The sequence below is a fragment of the Podarcis vaucheri genome (assembly GCF_965113315.1).
Source record: "Podarcis vaucheri genome assembly, chromosome: 14".
NCBI classification, from domain to species: Eukaryota; Metazoa; Chordata; class Lepidosauria; order Squamata; family Lacertidae; genus Podarcis; species Podarcis vaucheri.
In genome coordinates this window covers 39,097,015-39,119,689 of record NC_138752.1, presented here as the reverse complement: position 1 = coordinate 39,119,689, position 22,675 = coordinate 39,097,015, and the positions used below count along the sequence as shown (strand labels likewise).

The following is a 22,675-nucleotide window of genomic DNA, read 5'->3' as shown; positions in this document are numbered from 1 at the left end:
GAAGAAAGTAAGCAAATCTGCTCATTGTGACAGGACTCACCTATGTCTATGCAACATTTCCATAAATCTATAAGGACTGGCTACAGCTGAGCAGGACTGAAGTGGAGAAGAGCAGATAATTTAGGTATGAAATATGTGCAAGCTGAGGTAGGACCAGTGGCTGGTGGTGGAGGAACTAAGAATGATGTTAGAATTGTGGGGGGGGGGGAGGAAAACTGCAGGAAACTTGCAGGAACCAGAAATAAAGTATGATAAGACAAGGCAAAACCAGCTGAAATCAGAGAAGGAAAATTGGGGTTGGCACTCACTGCCCACTCTCCTATATCAAATCTTGTTTCAACACTTGAGGGCCATCTCACTAGCATAAAGTGAAACATGAAAGCAATACAAATGCTGCTATTCTCGCTCTACAATGAGCATACAGTGCCATGGCTCTCTTCTCATTTTATTCCATATAGCATTTCTAATGTAGCAAACTTCAATTGCTTTCTTTGTGCAGCGGCACTTTACCCTCATTACATCACTCCAGAACACCTCCTCTTCCCCCACAAGCTTTTTGATCTGCAAGCAGTCTTTTTTATCTTTTCAATTAGTAACTGAAAGCAGCTCTTCAATGTCAACCACCCCACAGGAGAAAACAGTTTTCCTTAATGGTCCCCTGGAATCCTTTGGAGCAACCAGAGACAATTTTTGTGGCAAAAGGAAATTACTTCTACTCAAATGTCAGCTAATTTTGTTGCCCCTATGCTGCTCTGGTTACCAAATTCACCTTACAGGCTTCAACAAAACCCTGCAAGTTATTCAACTAAAGCAATCTAGTTTAACTACATTGAACAATACATTCAACGTACCAAATCCTCCTAATGCTTCTCACTCAACTAGACTGGACTGTCAGGTTAACCCCCAAACATATTCAATTGTCACAAAAACACTAAGATGCAGGTCTTAATCTGTTTTTAGTCTATTGTCATTTTAACTTTTCAAATGTCTCAAATTACAGGTGTACATTTTTCTTAGTTTTAAACTATGTTTTTAACACATTTACTGTTTTTAACCTTTGAGGTGCTTTTTTTTTAAAAAAATCAATCAGTAAATATTTTTATGAAATACATAATTAAAATAAACTAATTAGTCGTGTCAGCAGATGCCCACAAAATGACTTCTGCTTGCTCAACAAAGTTCCACCCCCTCTCTTTCCCATTTTCCCCAAACTGACTTGGGGGTCTGGAGAACCCTCAAATCAGTGCATGGGAGGAGAGGGGAGAATTGTTCCATCTGGCAAGTTGAAACGCTTGCCCTGAAATAATTATTGGCATAGCACTACATTGAATCCCTCTATATAATCAATCTGAAAGTAGCATTTAGAAAAATAAAAAACAGTAGCACTATGGAAGCAGAATCTCATTAAAAAGAAAAACAGCAGGTTCCTCACTGAGGGAGTAGCTTACCACTGTTGCTATGGCCCACACTTATTGCCAGCAAGAATCTGTTGTAAAGGCAAACTGAAGATTATATTTTCATAATATAATGCACCAAAGAAACATCCAAAATGGTGGGCTAGAATGCTTTAAAATGAAGGCATTCAGCAGAAACCAAAGGAACTATCATTTATGGCAGGGAATAAAAAATTAGCAGAAAACACATTTTGGGTGGTTAAATACGTAAAGCCTCTACTTTTTTTGGGAGGGGGGGACTGCATTGAAGTAAAATACCTAATATAATGGATTTTTTTCCTGCACTAATTGCTCATAATACTCAACAAAAGAATTTCTCAACAAGGTTGCAGTCCATCAACTGAAGTCAATTAAGAAAGATTTTAAATTGAATAAAATACCCAATGGGCATATTGCAAAAAATGATGAAATTGATGAATTTTATACAAGTACATCCACTGCTATGCTTGTTGCTACCAGATGTCCAAGGTGCAACCTGATACCTACATAGCACCTCAACAGCCTCATTTGAATGTCTGCTCTGTCCTCCCCAATCAATCTAAAGACTGTGACTAAAGAGAGAGGCAGCATGGCTTCAACATTAGACCAACCAGTGTCCTGTCTTTCATCTGGCCTGATCAAGAGTTCCGGAGAACTTGAATGCTTGTACACTATGCTGTGATGTTTCAGTTGGCCTCATGTTTCAGTATTGTCCTGATAATGGACTTTGAAGGCTTTTACTTGCACCTTCCTGGATTTTTAAAAGGTACCAATGGCTCAACTCTGCCACTTGAGCTGTATCCAGTTCCACATGGTCATGTTTGATTGGAGTATCCAATTTTACTGTCAGCCTCTCCCCTGGTTCCCCCATGGTTCAAGCTGAAAATTGTTCCCTATGAAAATGTATCCTCCTAGATGGTTAGGCTATGTAGAATTTAATTCTTTCTGTTGCTTTCTATGCAGCTTGCTAAATTTCCTCTTTCTTCCTGTGTTTTTTAAATGCCTTATTCCTAACTTGAATCATTTTCTCCTTCAGTAACATGTAGTCCCATTGATGGGAAAAGATAATGTTTGTCAAGTATATGGTTTGAAATGATCTCACCGTTCTATCCAAATGAAGTGAGATCAATCTTTATGTTATAATAAATCTTCTTTCATGGTGATCTTTTTACTGTTCAAAAACACTAACAACTCCATAAATCAACTTAGTTTTCCCACCACTTCAGTACAACTATTATTTATTAAGCGTGAGAAAAAAATAAGCCATACTGTTGAGAAGTGAGGGCCAGCCAAAAAAGGGCTTCCTGGCAATTGCAGTGAAAACAAACAATTCCCCAAGGACGTATATCAAATTTGGCAGGGTCAATATATTCTTACACAATTACACCAGAGTATTATTTTTACAAATTCATAAAGGAAAGAAAGAGAAAAAGAAGGATCTTCTTGGCTCACATATTTGAGACTCAGAGAACATTATGCATACAGTATAGTAGTTATTTTAAATACTTTATCTGCTTTTGCTGACAAAAATATATATCAAAAAGATAACTACGTATATTCATAAAACTTTGATAAGGAAATAACTCATTACCACCCGCTTTCCCTCAGTCTCAATGCCCTTTTCTTTCAAGACAGAATATGGGAAATATTACATTGCTGCAGCTCCTAACAATGCAAAAGTATAAACAATTTTGAGTTATGCAGAGCCCCTCCAGCAACATGGTAGGCTAGCTAATTTTTCAGGACACAGAAAGCTTTGGTACAAGCATTTGCTTTGATATTACTCCAATTATGCCATTTTTTCCAACTTAAAGTCATCTAATGTGCTAACCAGCACCATACTGACCCACTATAGTGCTTCCCTCAAGACCATTAATGAACAGTTAGATTTAATGTGCACTCTGTAGAAATGAGCAATGAATTGCTTCAAAGGCTGTTCTAGCCAGCTATTTCTATCTGAGAAGAGAGAAGCAATTACTCTGCTGTGTAACCATTCCCACAAACATTTTATAACAGATACATTTAGGATACCAGGACACACTATGAAATCCAAATTAAGTCCAAATTAGCATTTCTTGATTTAACCTCTCTAGCATAACATGATAAGTTATTTAAAATATGTGTTACTTGAATGTATTAGAAAGCCTTGGGGTTGATGCAAGGGTGGGTGAAAAAGATTTGCTGCTCTATACATATGTCTCAGTGTCCACATCCTTTCCTAGAAAATAGCTGGGTGGGGCTATGAGACAAAGGTCTAGTTCCCCAAGCCAAACCATGACTAAGTGTGAATGAGAAAGTGTGTGGATACTCAGAACAAAAATTGTAGCCACTTCACTCCTTTTTTGGTCCTGCTGTCGCTGTGCTACTCAGAGCTAAGCCATGGGTTAGCATTACGTCCGAACCTGGCCTCATGGTTTGTTTCCCCAAACAAACCACAAGTGATAAGCCAAGAACAAACTGTAGCCAAGACCAGACTCCATGGCTTAGCTTTGAGTAGTTTGGCAGTAGAAGACCCTGGTTTGATTCAGTATTTACATGTTACCTGTATGGTGGCTTTACCTTAGCCTAACACTAGATTGCATTGATCCATCACCCAGGACCAATATGAGGGGCAGAGTGTGATAGTGGTATATTGTGGGTGAAACTGATGCCGCTCTTGAGTCCCTCTGCTACCAGCACCACTTTCAACATTGGGCCACTGGTAGCAGAGGGACTCAGGAGCAGCGGCAGTTTCACCTGCAATATGCCACCAGGTGAAGCTGTCATCACTCTGCCCCTCATACCACAGAGGGAGCAGCAAGCTGTATCACCAGGCTGATACAGCTTGTTCCTCCCTTGGCTTCCTTATACTGCTCCTGCCCCCCAGAGGAGCAAGCCCTGATGCGTCACATATGAGCTGGAAAAGCATGGGCTCACTCAGTTGGGGGGGAGCCTTCCTGCCCCCCTAGCTGAGCCATGCAAAGAAGCCACAGCTCGCCCCTATACACGAAGCCAAGCCAGAGCACAACTAAATGCAGCACAGCCATCTTCTCAGAAAAACTCTTCACAAGCTCAAGAGGTCAAGACACAAAAGCTTTAGCAACTAATCTACACTTAATGACCCACCCAGTGGTATTCAGAATATCACTCATGAAATCACTCAAGATATCCCTCAAGTAATTAAGGAACAAAAGAAGAAGAGGCACACTAATCTAGGAACTTCCTCTCTGCCCAGAACGTTGGAGGCTATACACCACACCCCTCAACAGTATTTATAGGAACTCAAACACCAGATTCTGCTCTGTTCCAGTAACAAGAAGCCGAAAGCACCAGCCTGAAGATGACGAGTGAGACCTCGTCGAAACGTCGCACAGACACCCCGACTCTTACACGGGAAGACACCTGAAGACACCAAAACCTGCATTCCTGTACCCGTGAAAATCTACGAAAGCATATATATATATATACACACACACACACACACACACACATGCTGAGCATGGCCCACAATGCAGTGAACAGGGAAATGCATGATTACGCAAAATCCCAGCATGCTTACTTGAGCTCCCATGTGTATAATCAGTCTGGATTAGGGCAAGGGTATCTAAAATTAATAATATCCCATAGCATATCAATGCATAAATGACCTCAAAGCACTGTTAAAGGAATGGGGGGACCTTCCTATTCTAAAAGAGTGTCACTAGTCAGTTTGATGGAATTTTTGTACTGCAACTGACAATGTAATGTGCAGATAGAATTAAGACTTTGTTGACCAAGTTACAATAAAAGATAACTTTCCTATTTAGAGCTAATTGTGAATTATTTTGAATAAGGTGGTTTCTCAGTGTATGGACAGGTTTTTCTTACATGTTCTAATAATATTTTAAGGAATATGGTCCTTTTTATAAAGGTGCCTCCCTCCAGTTTTCAATTTCTCTTTTCAAAACAAGAAAATTCACTGAAATAACACAAACAGGATAATTTGCTAAAGCATCCTGCACATTAGCAAATGGAGTTATCCCTACGTTAGTGTAAAAGCTGGTATCCAGCAGAAACTCCGTGACTGTCTGCTTATTGTAAGAAGAGTGTTAATATTTCAGCAAGTCTTAAGCTTTCCCCACACAATGCAATTAGTTTCTGTATGAAAAACATACTTTAAGCAAGAACATTAAAACACACTTTCAATAAAAGGAAATGAAAAACTTAATATTTTTCCTGTGAAAAAGTAAAAGAGGAGTCAATTACTTACATGGATGATGCTAAACTCTCAGAGCATGCAAAATCTGTGAGGCAAAAAAGTGTGGAGAGCAGAAATAATCGAACCCAAAGAACTTCAAATGGAGGTAGATTCATCACAATCCAAGAAAATACCAAGATGGTGTAATTTCCAAAAATGATCACCCATTCAAAAGGGCTTCCCCAGAACCTTTAACAATACAAGGAAACAACAATCTTGTCTCTTCACTCACAGAAATCTGCTCTCATGAAAAAGGGCATTTGTAGATGAGCCAATCAAGTGTTCACTCAAGTTTGCGAGCCCTAAGACCGTCAGCTTATTCAGATAGACTTTATTTAACTCTTTAGTTTCTGTGCAAAGAAACTAAGGACTCGTAGGAGGAATATAAAACACAGCAAAAAGCTGAAACACTAATAGAAGATTTCCTTAAAAGCTCTATATTCTTCTGCATCATTAATGCTCATCTTCCCAAATGTAATACATTTTTGTAACCAAATTTGTAACCAAAGCTAACAAGTGTGCAAGCTCAACATGTTTTTATGCTTTAGATTATGAGCTGCTCAAAACAGGACAAAAGCTTTCATAGACTACACTCCATCAGATGCATGAAGTTTTGTCCTCTTGTTGTGAGTGAGTAGTTGTTTTAAGTTGGCCCTCTCAAAGCTCTGTGCTGGCTTACAGACAAGACAGCCTCCCAATCTAAAACAGCTACTCACCATTCAGAACAGGATACACAACAGGGATATGGTCAGAGCGACCAGAGCCAGATTTCAACTCTGTCTGCATATCTATTTTCAGCAATATCAAAAGCAACACGATGGCCAGATCGATGCGTAATTTCTTCAACCAATCTTTTTTCGAATTGATATAATATACATGAATATACAATTATGAGTACTGTTCCAGAGTATTTTTCATTCTCATGTATATTATATCAATTCGAAAAAAGATTGGTTAGTGAAGAAATTACACATCTTTCTACTTACGAGTGTTTGTTGAACTAATTGGCTGATGAAGAACTGAACAAAACAGTAGTTGCTATCTGGAAACACTGTTCAGCAGAGTTCAGAGTTGGACATCAGAACTGGACATTTGCTAATCATACAAAGCTTTACAAGCTTGCTCTCCACTGGGTAAAGTCTGGCACCGTGACTTATTCAAGGACTTTCAGAGACTTCAGTTTGATAGTTTTGATGTTTTGCATTATTCCATAAAGTTTTCTGTACTGTAATTTTTTCTGGCCATCGTGTTGCTTTCGATATTGCTGAGTCACATTTTGCAACACTGGGGTTTGTTTGTTTATTGCATATCTATTTTGGCAGCACTATTACAGGACCTAATAACATTAATAACATTATCCACAACAGCAGAATTGATCCATCTGCTCATCTTCCAACATTATGCATGTATGCCATCATCTACCAACAATGCCCTTTTCTGCATTCTGCACTGAACAAAAACAAAAAACATTTCTTACCGGGCAATCCTAAAAATGCCTACACAAAAGTAAGTATTATTGAGTAAAATGGTACTTACACCTGTGTAACTGTGTATAGGATTGCAGCCTCAAGCCCTAATTATTGCATTGCAAATAGAACAGAAGTGAATTCATGATTTTTTAAATCATTCCTCCTGTGTTAACTGTTTTAGAATTGCTTTTTTTTTCCAACTGTAGCAACAGTTTTCCATGTCTTAGAAAGTAAGATGTTAAATAAGAATTTTCAGTAGATTGTGCTGCTTTGAACATTGCCACCCAGCTTCAAAATGTGCCATACAACAGCCTATCTGCAATGGAGTAGAGCAGGGATGTCCAACTCCCAAGAAACTAGCAGTGATCTACCCATGAGGGGGGAGGACCTAAGTTGTTGACCTTTTTTAAGGAGGGCAAGTCAAAGTTGTTGAGTTTTTTTTGGAGGGTGCCAAAGTTATTGACCATTTTTTAGGGAAACAGCAAATACCTCTGCTGATTTGGGGGGGGAGTGTGGCATTAATTGATAAACAAGAAGTAATCCCACCAGCGGTAACTCCCTCTTCCATTCTTGAAATAGTGCGTGAATACTCAAAAGAGTGAGGGGGTGGGGCCGGATGCTCCTTTTCCGCCGCAGAGGAAAATGAGCCCGCGATTGACTAATATCAACCGGGGGTCGACCTGTCAATCGTGGTTGACTGGTTAGACATCCCTGGAGTAGAGCAATAGCCTCCCATCACCACCTTCTGAAATAGGTCACTGAGGAAGGACCAGGACCACTGGATTCCATCGTTAATGATCCCAACAGCTGCTTCAAAGAATACCATGGCCAACAATAACAAAAGAAACTGAAAGATCATGAAAAATAACAGGGTCACACTCTATCAGTCCTTCTCCAACTCCCATCATAGATTACTCATCAAGATTGTTTCAGTGTTGAACCCGGGCCTGAAACTAGATAGCAGTGAATTCAAATTATTGATGTCAAGCTACCTGCTGAAGCACTTTGTCTAGGAAAAGGATGTTTGCAATCTCACAGGTAGTTATTGCAATCCTCAAGAGTGCAAGGATGGTTTCTTTAGAACAACTGTAATCTAATTACAATCAAGGGAGCTGTTGGCGCTGTGGTCTCAATCACTGAGCCTCTTGGGCTTGCTGATCGGAAGTACAGTTATTGCTGCTGTCCCCCTCCTTTGTCAGACAATCTCATGCTTTCCATGGGAGGTCCTCAATGACCTGCTGGTGCTGACTGTGGAAATCACACAATATTGATTCCCCTGGGCACACACACTTATGTAGTTGCTATCTAATAATAAAAGGGTGCATTCCCCAGCACTAGGAAAAGTATACAAGGTGGCTACTCACTCTAGCACACAATACACACACACGCTACACACACACATAAAAACCACATGCACACAAGCACCTCCCTCACACACATGCACTCATATACTTCATCTATGCACAGTCACACATGCCTTTTTCCCCCGTCTCTCTGCCCAAATGTATCTCACACACAGAATATAATTGAGCACCCCACCACTTACACATTCAGAAAAGCCCCTCCAAGGATGACCAAAGTGCCTGCCATTTCAATAAAAAAGTGACTTAAAATAACAAGAACCACCAACCCAGTGAGTACTGTGTTGTCTATCCCTGCATTCAAACAAATGTGAACTAATAGCATTTGTATGCCACTTGGGTAAGATGAGGAGGAAGAAAGGGAACAGTTAGGTGCTTTTATTAAACGTGTGGATGTGCTCTTAAAAAAAATGACTGAACAGACAGAGAAAATGTACGTATGTCTACTAAGGATGTAGGAGGATATCCTGTTCTTGTATTAGTCTGATCACTAGAACACTACAAACCAGGAGTATCAAGAGTTCAAAAGTTGTAGCTTTTTGTTTTGTAAAGAAAGCAATCATTGCTGTAACAACTAATTGCTTCAAAGTTTTTATACACTTATCACAGCTTTGAACTATGTAGCAAGAGAAGCAAACATGTGGATTTAATTGCTGAACAACTGTCTCTCGCAGTTTGAAGAAATTCATGCAATTATAAAACTAATTTGTTAAAAGAAGTCGAGTAGGATTTCATACAGACCAGTGTTTCACAATGGTATGTTGGCATGGTACCATAAACATGGTAAACAGGAAGGTAACATAGAAGCCTTCCCAAAAATGTCTGATCTAATGAGAGTCTCTTCAGATGAACAACTACAACTGACCCTTTGAAGTATGTTTTGAAGCACTGCACCAAATGAAGAAGGCTGTAATCAAACATACATTTAACATTCATTTGATAACTAACATTTCAGTGTTTCTATACAAGTCAATAAGAAGTATTTCAGTTGATTTCAGTAGCTGCCAGATAAGATCCCAGATTATGGACACCATATTAAAATCATTAAAATTGTGACTAGATTTTCTTCTGGAAGACTAAACATGACACTAATGTACCAAGTAAACATGGAGTGTTATTTAATGAAGTTGTACTTTTAAATTAACGGACCTAAATTAGCTATGTTCATTAATTTCAATGGGGCTGCTCTGAGTAAAATTTATCACTCATTGTTTTTTTGGTTTTTTTTTAAAAAAGCAAGCTTAAACATGAAAAAATTCCTTCCAGTAGCACCTTAAAGGGAAGTTGACGACTCAACAGGCTCATCACAGCTATCTGCCAATCTCCCATTCCCACCACCCTTCTGAGTAATACCCCTCCCCACCTTCTCTCTATATAGAAGGATCTGGCAACTTCTGTTTCAGTGTATCTGAAGAAGTGTGCATGCACACGAAAGCTCATACCAAGAACTAACTTAGTTGGTCTTTAAGGTGCTACTGGAAGGAATTTTTTTATTTTGACTATGGCAGACCAACACGGCTACCTATCTGTAACTGGAACTAAAGGCTTGGTTACTTTTTGTTGTTAAATGAGCCTGACAAACATAGGGAATGACCAACGACGCTCCTGTAGATGATCTCAGTGATCGAGCTGGAATATAAGGGTTCGGGTAATCCCCAGAGTACCCTGGACCTATGTTGCACAGGGTTTTGTAAATCAATACAACCTTGAACCTGGCTCAGTAGCAGACATGCAGCCAGTGCAGATGTCATAACAATGGTTTGTCACTGTCACAGTCACAGTCTGTGGCCAGGGAAGCAGTCTGGTCATTGCTTTCTGCACAAGCTTCCAAACCAGAACCAAGGACAATCCCACATACTGCAGTCATTTGGTCTTAAGACAAACTATGGATTAATGCTGACAAGCAGCATGCTTGTTTTGAGCGTGCTGCTCAAAGGCCCTTCACTACTTCTTCCCAGCATCTGCTGTGCCATCAACAAAATAAGCCACATAAATAATCTCTTTAACATCACATTTCCCACAGATTTACAAATAGTTTGCATTCACACCATCCAATTCTAGCCTCAAGAAACATCAGGGCTAGGGGAAACAACCACTAAAAATCTTAAGAAAGGCTCTATAGGAAATGATGCATCCTCTGTTATCTCAACTATGCCAGTCTGCCTAGAACTTTGGGAGCATGGCTAGCCTCAATTTCAAGTATCAGTTACATGAGAAATGAAAACAGGAACATATGTGGACAATTTTATTGCCTCATTAAACATGACGTAAATGCACAAGCAAGTATTTAATACTGCTTGGACCTTATCTTATGGGATCCATTCTCCCTCTCCTCACAATGTCAAGCTGAACAAGCCTTTTGGTTGTTGTTTTTCAAACTGACAGAAAACCAAAAACACAGATTAAGGAATGGGTAGCTCAGATAAAAGAAGTGGTTCAGCACCCCTCCATGAGACTGATCATTTCATTTTTTCTTGAGAATGCTATAAAACAAGATTGGATAACCTTTTTTTGGCCCAAGAGTTGCATTTACTGTTGGCCAAACCTCCAAAAGATTGGTGTGGTCACATCCACTCTTTCACACACAAACAGACCACAAACACACACCAATCACACACATGTTTTATAATGTTATGAGTTGGGAGGGGAAGAAGGCTAAGGACCTTCTAACCCTGGATCCAGCGAGTGTTAAAGCCATGTTAACTTCCTGGTAAGGTGGTCACCTGAGTAACTGGCCATTAAGGGGAACAAATTAAGTGGATCAGTGTGAGATAGCAAATAGGTGGGGCACCCTCCCTCAACTCATGGATAGTTAGAAGGACAAAGCCAAAGTTGAGAGGAGAGAGTGAAGTGATGTTAGGTAGAAGAAAAGCAGCAAGATGGGGAGAGAGGGGGGGCAATGCCTGATTTCTGTTTTGAATCTGAGGCTGTGACTATGGGAGAAGCAAGGCCTTCTTGGGGTGTTGATACTGTGAATCCCTCCTTCATGGGCTCAGGTTGTATATATGTGTAAATAAACAATATATCATAAAAATACCACAGTCTCCTCTATGCATCATTCTGAATGAAAAATGAAAGCCTTGGTTATTGCCTGGAGCCTCTGGAATCTCACATCACTCAGAGATTGGGGTGGTGTGCAACAATAATAATAGGTTAAAAGCAAAATCTTTTTATAAATGTCAGCTTGAAGTAAAGCAAATTGGATACAGTGGTACCTCGGGTTACATACGCTTCAGGTTACATACGCTTCAGGTTACACACTCCGCTAACCTAGAAATAGTGCTTCAGGTTAAGAACTTTGCTTCAGGATAAGAACAGAAATCGGGCTCCGGCAGCGCGGCGGCAGCAGGAGGCCCCCATTAGCTAAACTGGTGCTTCAGGTTAAGAACAGTTTCAGGTTAAGTACGGACCTCCGGAATGAATTAAGTACTTAACCCGAGGTACCACTGTATAGGATTGCTATTATTTATTATTATTATTATTATTATTATTATTATTATTATCATCTGCCCTTTTCCCTGACAGGGACTCTACAGCTAAAATAGAAACAGCTAAACACATTGGGTGTGGAAGAAATAATTAAAAAAACAATAAAACATTAATAGAACATATGATCTATTAAAACACAGAACTACAGTACACATCATGTTAAAATGTACAATCAGTTTTAACAAATCAGTTTTCTTTTTTAAATAGCAGCTGTCTGTGCCCCCAAAACTGTAGTCCTAATTAAAAATATAAATATCAAACCCTCCAAGTTGCAATTTGCCCTGGGGAAAATGGATATTTGGTTTTCACTGGGGGACTCAATTAAACCCTCTCCCCAATACTCTGTTGTTCGAATCCTGATTGGACCCTCCCCATGGCTGCTTTAAAATCAAAGAACATATGCCTTAAATGTGAACATTCAGTAAAGTGAAGAGCTCCCAGTAAGCAATCCCTTAGATGTGTTTGTGGCAATTTTTCCTCATAAGAATATACTTCACATATATAGCTTTTTTATCAGCTACCAATCTGAGCCTTGAAATGCATGAATGTGAAACAGGAAGTGGGAAGGTGGACACTCTTTCCCAGTTCCTCTTTCAGCTGTATGTTGTGTTGGCGTAATAGTGTTGCTGTGTTTAGTTTTCAATGAACTTTTTGTAATCTCTTGAACTATGTGGTTTCCAAGTCTTAGATCAGCACATCAGCAGCTGAACAGACAGCGAAGCACCTGACATGGTATGAGGGGAAAAAGGGAGAAATTTGAGACTGGGAATGCAAGAGGAAAACAGACTGTGCAATGTGGAGAAGACATGGTGCTACAAGAGTTGGGAGAAATAAGGTACCAGAGAAACAGAGAGATGGAAACGCACACAATCTAGTAAAATGGATCCACTTGAAATTTCATAAGTTTGTAATGGGATACCTGTCCCCAGGCAGACAGATACACCCTTCTATCAAGTCACATATCCCATCTGTCTCCACTGATTGAACCATGAAAATCAAAGATCTGGCCCTTTCTAGTAGCGCCTTGGTGCAAAAACATGGATGTGAGGCACAGATCCCTATGGATTCTCGTAATTGTTTACAAACTATGCCCTAAAATCATGAGTCAAATCATAGGTCACCTCTAAGTGCATAGATATAATTGATTGACATCCTATGTAAAAATGAACCATGATGAGGATCCATGCCTTGAATCAGTGTTTTTGTCCCAGACACCATATCTATGATTTTTTACTTTGCAGTCTGCCAATGTAAGCTTTAATTTAACAGTTGCTGCTATAGGACTCTGTGTAACATCATGCAAATTCAAGAGGATTCATTTTAACATGGGCGTAGCCAGGAGAGGCAGAGGGGGCAGCTGCCCCACCTAAATCAAGGAAATAAATAGAAATCCTTAACTAACTGGCCAACTGCATCACAGATATCTCAGTTCTGCCCCCCAACATAAAGCCTGCCCCCCATAAAATAAATCTTGGCTACACCTATGCATTTTAACACTATTGAAGCTGTATTTTACCCCAAACCCTTGAAAAAGGAAACTGTATGTGTTCTCTCTCTCTCTTTGTAACTTTTGGGGGGGAGGGATGAAGAAAGAAAAGGAAGAAATTTGAAATGTGCTCATGGAAAGAAAAGGATTGGCAACGCTTACAGTAACCCACCCTTTGAAAATTATTCCACCAATATCTTTTCCTAATGACAGGTCATTTTTAGAACATCAATAGCATACAACACTGATAAGGGTAATTTCACTGAAACTCGAAAATTATCAACATTCATCTAGAGAGAACCACTACACTTAGCATTTTGCCCCCTAAAAGATAATTTTTTTAAAAAAAAATAGTTTTAAAAAGTAGGCATTACATTAATTACCAGCAAAATACTTCATTATCAACAAGAAATGTCTGGAAGTAAAACAACACCATGGACTCTTTTTGTACTACTTCTTAAAAATAAGAATCAGTAAACAATATTTTTCATCATACTTAGTCACCAGACACATCTCCCATCTTAATTGCATCATTCTGTCACTGAGAAAGGGGGAAATGGCTTTAATAAATCTTACTGAAAAGGACAGGGATTTTGTTCAAAAGTTTACCAAATGGAATGAATCTGCAGAAATCACTTCAAGTAGCTTGTGAAAATGTCAGAAGAGACTCAACTTCAGAGGTCAGCTCTCTAGAGACTACTGAGTCTTGGCCTGTGGGCTTTTCACATGAAAATTGTTCCTTGCAGACACTGACTGATGCCCAGGGAATGTTAGGATTGTGGGAACTGGCAGTACTAGTAACAATGACAGACTGAGCGGGAAACCAGTATATACAAAGTCTCTCTTCGCATTTCTTATAGCATAAGAGATGCCATCCCTTAGATAACATGTACATTCTCACCAAGGGTCAAAATTATTTCACACATCACATTATTCCCCCCCCCCCAACCCTACTCAAGTCTTTTTCAAAACATCAGGCACTGAGATGCTAGGATAGGGTGGACAGAGTTGTGAAAAGGAATTTTTAAAATCCACTGAAGTTACAGGAGACAACCCTGGATCATGCTGTGTAACCAGTAAATCTGAATCAGTGTAGTATTTAATTGATGCTTAAATTAGAGAGAACCAATGTTCTGTCAGGGCTACATTCAGAAACCCACAAGTCTGTACACAGCTGTGCACTGACCACGTTAATCTGGTGTAGGTAGCATCTGAAACCAAACTCAAGAGTACAATTTCATTATTGTGGAATTGGGGAGCTGGAGGTGTCACTCCTTTCAACCTTAAGATGACATGTACTAGGAACATATAAGGGCTGAAAGAAATGAGCCAAAACTTTAAGGAATCGTATGACAGGCTTGCCCAACATGATATATGGAAGTCATTCAGGATCATATATATTTTGCCCATTTAGAGTCTCTGCCAGGATGAAATTGTGTCTTAACCTGTTAACTTGAGTTTAAAAAAAATGTTTTCAAAAAGGAAAGCTGGATTTACAGGACTTTGAAGAAAATCTGTAGGCTATACAAAGTATCTCTAACATTGGATTTAAGTTGCCAGTCCTAAACTTAGGGGAAAGGACCTTCAAGAATCAAAATCCAAGATAGCTATCAAAAGCCTTTTGATGAACGTGTTTAAAGGTGTTACATTTTTGGAATGTTGATCTTATCTACTTGCTGTGTACAACAAACAGTTCAGAGGACAGATAATTTCCTGCAGTCTCCTAGTCCACATTTGATCCCAAGCTGAGAAGACAGACGAACCCCTTATATGTGTTTTTATGACGGAATCAAAAAAGCTGTTCATGGTTGTACCCATGACCCACTGAACTCTATTAGACATGATGTACGATGTTATTTTTAAACTCCAGATGTACTGGTAAAACAGCAACAGAGTATTTTTTTTGTCTGACTGTACTCACGACTATTTAAAAGTGTGATGAATTCATTTTTAAAAAGAAACAAAACAAACAAAGTGGGGGAGATTTCCCCCTGCAAAAAAAAATCTCATAACTAATTTCTCAGAAAATCTTATTCCCTCCACCCAATCCAAGAAACCTATTACAGCTTTAGCAGGTTAATTCCCTTTTCACCCTCTCCAGTTTTCTCCCCCTCCCCCTCAACTGGCACCTCACCATACCATATGCCCTGAGAACTTAAATGTCCTTATTCTCCTATGTTTAAAAAGCAAACCATCAAGATCTTCCTTCGAAGTTAATATCAAACCTGACTGTCCATTATCTTGCCCCTCAGAAAACATCCTCATGTATCAAAACTGCAGTGAGAATGCCCATCACCTCTACGAGACAATAGCAATGGATTCCTGCCAGTTGTTACCATAGTACTGTTAAGACACAAGGAGAGTTCTTGTCAGAACAGATCCACAACGAAATAGGAAAATGAAGATAAAAGACTGAGTACTGAATGTACAAATCAATCTTTTTTTAAAAAAAGCTAGAAACTACCAGTTTGACACGCATATGATCAAATGAAATAAAGCACTGCACATAGTCACACTCGCCAACTTTCTGAAGGTGTCTTCTTTCAGAAAAAGTTTACTCTTAATATGAGCTGCAGAATCAAGTCACAACACGCAGAGGTTGAATAATTTGTTTCAGGCTGCAAAGGAAACTACAATAAATACCTGTCCAAATTCTAGGTTGAAAAGAGTGCTGGAAGTCCTGGAAGAAATCCAGTCTGTTCAGAATAAATCACCAATAAGATGCTATAAAATCTAAGCACTCATTTTCAAGTTGTGAATCAACTTGGAAGCATTTCTTGTACAAACCCACTGTGCTACTTCCTTATGCTGAAGAGCCAAAGCCAAGAAAATTAGATACATGCACAGCATGATCCTACACTTGTTTTCTCAGAAGTAAGTCCCACTCTATTCAGCCAGACTTTCTTTTTAACAGAGCTTTTCAAAACTACAGCCTTATTTATGCTGCTCTTAGATGCTGGTGCATCCAATGCTAAGTATTTATGCATAAGCATAGCAAGCCTTAAGTCTGAACAGACAAGGGTATCTAAAGATAAGTGATCTGATTCAGAGAAGATGCTTCCATGTGCAGGGCAGGAATACAAATGTTGCCTGTCAGCACTGCATTACTGCCAATGGAATGTGCATTTGGATCTGCTCTCATGCTCTAATCTCCTTCTCTTTTCCACATAAGGATCTTTTCATCACAAAACTTGACATTCTGAAATTCTACATATGTAGAATTAAAATAGACATAACTTAGGTCCATTGATTTCAATGGGTCTACTTTAAGTAGGAATAACACTGGATACAATTCTAACATTTTCTGATTAAATGAAGCACCAGTTTCTCATAAAATTGATACAGTTAGAGCACGGTGAAGTATCATTATGAGAAAGACTATGCTGGATTAGAGAGTGTTAACTTTTCTTCATGGTTCTGTTTATCCCTCTATAAAAAGGTGCAACTCGTCAAGGGATTGTTAAAGAATTTCCTTCATACCTTACAAAACGTAATTTTCAAGATGGCTCAACCAGCCATTAAAACCATCTCAAAATTAAAAAGAAGAAACAGTGATCAATGGTAAAACCTCACCTAACAATCCTAAAAAAAAACCAAAAAAAACCCCATAGCAACATTAAAGAGATTAATAATTAAAAGCATTAAAAAGTCCAGACAATAAAAATATCTCCTGCAAGAACCTAATCAAATCCTATAGGAGAGCATTCCTGAAGAAGATACTCAGGAATCCACCTCACTTTTTGACAGAAGAGGGTCTCTGACAACTATTGGTTGCATCCAACACTGTGCTCCTTTCACACGACACAACTTTGCCCTCTCTCCCCTTCTACCCATCAAAATCTAGAGGGAATCCTCTGGAGCAGATGTCAGGAAGGGCTTGCAGGAAAGGAAGAGGAAGTCCCATTGGATACAACTCAATCCTTCTAACTGAGCAAGTTTGTGTGAATGGTTCCTTTGCTTTAAAAACTTGGGTCCCAAAAGGTATACAACTTTAGATGTTAAAGGTTGAGACCAGCACTTTAAATTAAACAGATCAGAGGCCAGTAAGGTGGTTTCAACACTGGTCAGCTATGTTCTGACTGATCAGTTCCAGTCAATAATCAGGCTGTTGTATTTCAAACCAACAGACATTTATGAGTAAGCTTTAGAGGAAGACCCACGTAAAATGCATTGCTGAAATCTGGATGTTACAAGGAAATGTGAAACAGTGGTGTTGACAACTGTATTGTTATTCTTGTACACTGCTTCTGCTTCAGATGGTAGGATTTGCTATTGCTCTTTACTTGATACTTTCTAACCCCATTCCAAAAATTGTCCTCAGTTGCCTCCATGTTAAGTTATTATAGAAATTTTAAAAGACAGTAGAATTGTTTACTGTTAGGAGTGCACAAATTATAGCCAGGTATCTCTTTAAGGTAAACCCAAATGCCTCAGAACACAGCTGCAAGTACATAGGAAACAACTGTACAGGGAACAAGCAGCAGATGACCACATACAAATGTAAGCTTTGCTAAACAAATGCAAAGAATGAAGACCACACCAAATGGAAACATGTTTCAGTTTTAGAACAGACATGCCCTGATTAAAATCTCCTGTCTCTTAGCCAAAAGAAACAGAAAAGGAAGAGATAAAACTAGCAACCGCTAAGTTCCATAAATGCCCAATAAAGTAAATGTAAAACTGATAACTCCAAAACTAGATATTAATATTTTTGGAAGTACTCAGCATTCATCAGATGTGCTGAATACATTAGGCAAGCACTGGATGAACACCTGGTATTTCAAGCAGGGAAACATGTATAAATGTTTATGATATAGAGTATATGGCATATTTTGCAACATTATTGGACAACATTCACATATTCATTTTTTCAGTGGGCGTAAAATCACAGAACACTTAAATAAAAAAGTAACAATTCAGTTTTGTTTAATAGCTACACCAAACATCTGTCATATTTTGTACTCACCGTTCTTCCTTTCATTGAGGGGAGGCAAACATTGGATGGGTTGCAAGGAGAGTTCCTGAAATTCATGAGCAACTGCCTCACTGTGTGGACTAGGTGCTAGGCGTGGTAGTAATCCTGAATCATCTTCTGGCTCTACTGTTCCCAAGTGTTCCATTGTGTTCAAACAGCTGGAAATATTGACAACAGAGGACAGTTTAGTGCCAACAAGTTGTCAAAATGGATCAAAAGTAATCACATGCAGATATTCAATAACTACACCTAGATCCACAAGTTATTCTTACCTTCAAAGCCTCCTATCATCATGGCCCCTTTATCTCTCTCCTCCTATGGATACCTATCTTTACCCATTCATAGCTCCTTCCAAAAGTCTTCTGTTCCCTCAGATAACTCTGTTCATTCTCCTTTGCTCCCCCCTATGCCCAAAACAGTAGGCTAGAACACCTGTGTGTTGCACCAGAAGCGATTTAGTCATGCTGGCCACATGACTCCGAAAGCTGTCTGTGGACAAACACCAGCTCCCTCTGCCTGAAGCGAGGTGAGCGCAGCACCCCATTGTCACCTTTGACTGGACTTAACCATCCAGGGGTCCTTTACCTTACCTTTACCTACTTCAGAACCCTTTGCAAAACTTTCTTTTATCTTGATGTCTTTGGGCCCAGCCCCCTAGTTCCCATAATCTATTGAAACTAAGCTTAAGGTAAAAGAAATACATGCAAAACTTCCCATTTCCCCTGGATATTTCCCCCCACAGGGAGGAACTGATGCAAGGAAACTGGAAATTGCAATCAGGTAAAATATTAAGTTCCCCCCTTCCCATTCCTCACCATTTCTCCACTTTCAATCTTAAAAAATGTCATGAGGTTCAGTTTGCATATGCAGTTTGGCTCTCAATAAAACAATAAAACAAAATATGTATTCACATAGCAAGTTAAGAACAGCCCAACTGAGTACCATTTTTCACAGACACCATAATCTGTATCTGAAGAAGTGTGCATGCACACAAAAGCTTATACCAAGAACAAACTTAGTTGGTCTCTAAGGTGCTACTGGACCACACACACACACACATATATATACACACACACACATATACACACACACACACACACACACACACACACACAGACTGCGTCAGACCAACATGGCCACCTATCTGAATCTAGAACCATAATCTGAGTAATTTTTTTAACGTGTCAAAGGAAGCCCGGGTGACTTTAAATACCTTTCTCCATGGGGACCACATAAGAACTAATGTTAATTATGTATACAGGTGATTGCAAATGACTGAACAGAAAAGGGACTCTTCTTGGCTACTGCTGGTAGACGCCTTGATGAAAATGTCAGTGCAAAACACTACTGCTATGAAAGAGTAAACTCCATACTAGGGATTCATAGCAAAGGGATTGAAAATAAAACCACCCATATTATAATGCTGTTATACAAACCTGTAGTTATTAAAGCATGAGCAAATATATACATTTCTTGTCTTTTTAATAGACACAAAGGCAAAAATAATAATCAAATATTGGGATTTGTTTTACAAACTGTCTCCATACAACTCTTAGTTTCCATACAACTCTTAACAGCTGTCCAGCTAAAGTAAGGAGCTACTAATATTAACAGCATATTATTATTATTATTTTAAAAGCTTTCTGATTCCCAAGTAGAATATTCTGGCTACATATTCTCTTTCATAACCTCCCATCAAGTTAAGAGTGAGCCCTTTAAAGTTCTTACATAATTTCTCAAAACTCCCATTAATAGGAGCTAAAGTAAAATGTTGCTTATGATAAGATTCTGTGGGTGTATCATTTGCAAAGCTTTTATCTTTGTGTGTCTATGACTCATCTCTCCTCTTGAAGCCTTTTTTATTATCCAGCCTTGCTTGCCTTCTATTCCACAGTCAAATGTTCTTTCTGTCCTAGCCAAGGTCACTAATGAGTGCCAGTAAAATTCATATATACTACTGTGGCCTTGATTTGACAAGAAACACCACTGTATATGCAGTATAAAATTTGTGTAGTGGCCATTCTTTAACTCTGGAAGATTCATTAGGATGTGTCAACACTGTTTGCCACCAGGTGGGCTGAGGATGGTTGTGAGGGGTGGGCACTGAGTCACCCCCATTACCTAGTGAGATTTGGATTTATTGTTGCTAACCACTACCATTTGCAAGGGTATGGAAATTATGCAAGTAGTCCACTCCAGGAGACCTCTCTCTTAATGTCATGTTCTTTCAATTTCACATCAGGACAACTGTAACTGATGCAGTGGAGTAAAAAGTGCATTGTGTTTCCTCTTCTATTTCTCACTGGCCATTTGATTTCTAACAGCATTCCCTATATTAGCTCTAAGTCCAAGCCTGAATAATTTCCCATTTTAATTTCACAATCTGTACTCTCCGTCGCCTGGCCCTTTCCCCACAAGTTTGGCACTTTTTTACAGCTTCAGGTAGCTCTTTGCCATGTAATATTCAGTTTTGTCTCCCTAAGTTCTTAGCAATTCCAATCTATTTCAGATGGGAATGTGGGACTTTAAACTCAGATCTAACTGTTGCTGAGATCTTTGTTTCACTGTCCATGTTTTAATGCATTTCTTTCAGTTCAAGCATCAGATCTGATAAGCTGATTTATTAGCAGATAAAACCAGGAGCTAGAAAATTATGTGTTCATCTTGCTGGCTATCAAGCCACTCCACCATCACCTCCCATACTCCCACAGCCAGGCTATTAAATGGAGATGCTTACTTGGAGCATGTAACTTCCCTGTTGAAACAACTGCACTAGCTACCAATTTGTTTCCAGACCCAGTTCAAAGTGCAGGTGATTACCTTTAAAAGCCTTTGCAGATTGGAAGGCTTTTCATCTGAAGCGCTGCCTTCTCAACAGTCAACTTTTTAAAAAATGTGTAGTGTACATGCTTTCAACCATCTGCTCACCCATGGTGTGGTGGAGTCTCAAGTCCCACAATTTATCACCAGAAGTAACATTTGATGTTTGATTCATAGGATACCAGAGTGGCACAGGGGCCACTTCCTCGTGGGTCAGATGCAGAGATATTCCAGTTAATGTTTTTTATTATAGAAGAAACACATTTTCTTCTGTCACAGTGCCACCACCATCTGTGCTTTAATGTTTTCTGCTTAAGCACATGTTTAACAATTCCACTGAAATAAATTGGAGATTAAAGTGTATAGCACTGGCTAGGTCACGCTTTATATTATTATTATTAATAATAATAATAATATTAAAGCTATAATAATTCAACTAAACAAAGCCACATTCACATTGGGAGTCAAGAGCATCATTTAGCTGTGAAAGAGGTTAGGTTCTGGTGGTAGATATGAAATTCCTAGCGGTTAAAACCTCTAGGACTAACCACATGTTTGGGATCCCAACCACTAGTTTTGCCAGATGGGGAGAGAGCAGAAATGTAGAGCAGCCTTCCTTCAACTTGTTGCCCTCTATTCGTTTTGGACTACAATTCACATCATTCCTGACCACTGGCCATGCTAGGTGGCACTGTTGGGAATTCAAAGGATCTAGAAGGCTGGGAAAGCTTAGTGTAAAAGTGTGTAAAGCACAGCTAATTCTGTAATATACAATTTCAAATAAAGAAAATTCATAGGGAGCCTAGACTACCAGGTTAAAGAACTGAGGGGTAGGGTTGCTAAAGCACATTAATTCATGTTTCCTTAACTTATATGCTATTTTTGGCAGTGGGAAAGCAGATTTTGGAGATTTCCATGCCTATGTTCCAGAAAATGTGCTTCTTTGTACATTATAAACAGTCAAGTGCATCTCTAAGGTTAACTATATTTACATGTATAGAAAAAGAGAAGTGGCTTTGGGGTTTAATCAAATTTACAATCATATGTAGCTGCTAACTGCTTAATAATTAGCTTTTAGAAAGCATAGCTTGTCATAACCCTGCTCCCATTTTATGACATTATACATTCCCCAAACTCCCACATGTTCATTGAAATAGATACATCATTAGGAGAATCTTTTCAGAGCAGAATTCCTATTAAAATTCTAACACAAATGTAAATTGCTTAGTGACTTCAGCACCATTTCCATCAATAAGATAAAATTCAATTTAATTGCATATGCTCATATGGAACTAAATTCCACTAAAATCAATGAGACATGTTAATAAATGTACATGAAATTAGAAGTGTACCAACAGCTTTGCTGTACCTTTGCCTCCATTTGAAATTAAACTGCAGGGAAACAATAAATTAGGGCACTTTAAAA

The 22,675-nt window shown here is 39.0% G+C and overlaps 1 protein-coding gene across 7 annotated transcripts in view; it reads right to left on the bottom strand.

Moving 5' to 3' along the window:
- Nucleotides 1-22,675, bottom strand: part of MRTFB (myocardin related transcription factor B) — a 92,227-nt gene that overhangs the window by 43,461 nt on the left and 26,091 nt on the right. For 6 of the 7 annotated variants that reach the window (XM_082200048.1, XM_082200045.1, XM_082200044.1 and 3 more), the window contains one exon: nt 18,421-18,587. In XM_082200048.1, coding sequence (XP_082056174.1) covers nt 18,421-18,574 — 154 coding nt within the window. In that variant the 5' untranslated portion in view covers nt 18,575-18,587. Of the gene's footprint in view, nt 1-18,420; nt 18,588-21,249; nt 21,381-22,675 lie in introns of those variants that run through there. The other variant, XM_082200049.1, reaches the window with a different exon arrangement.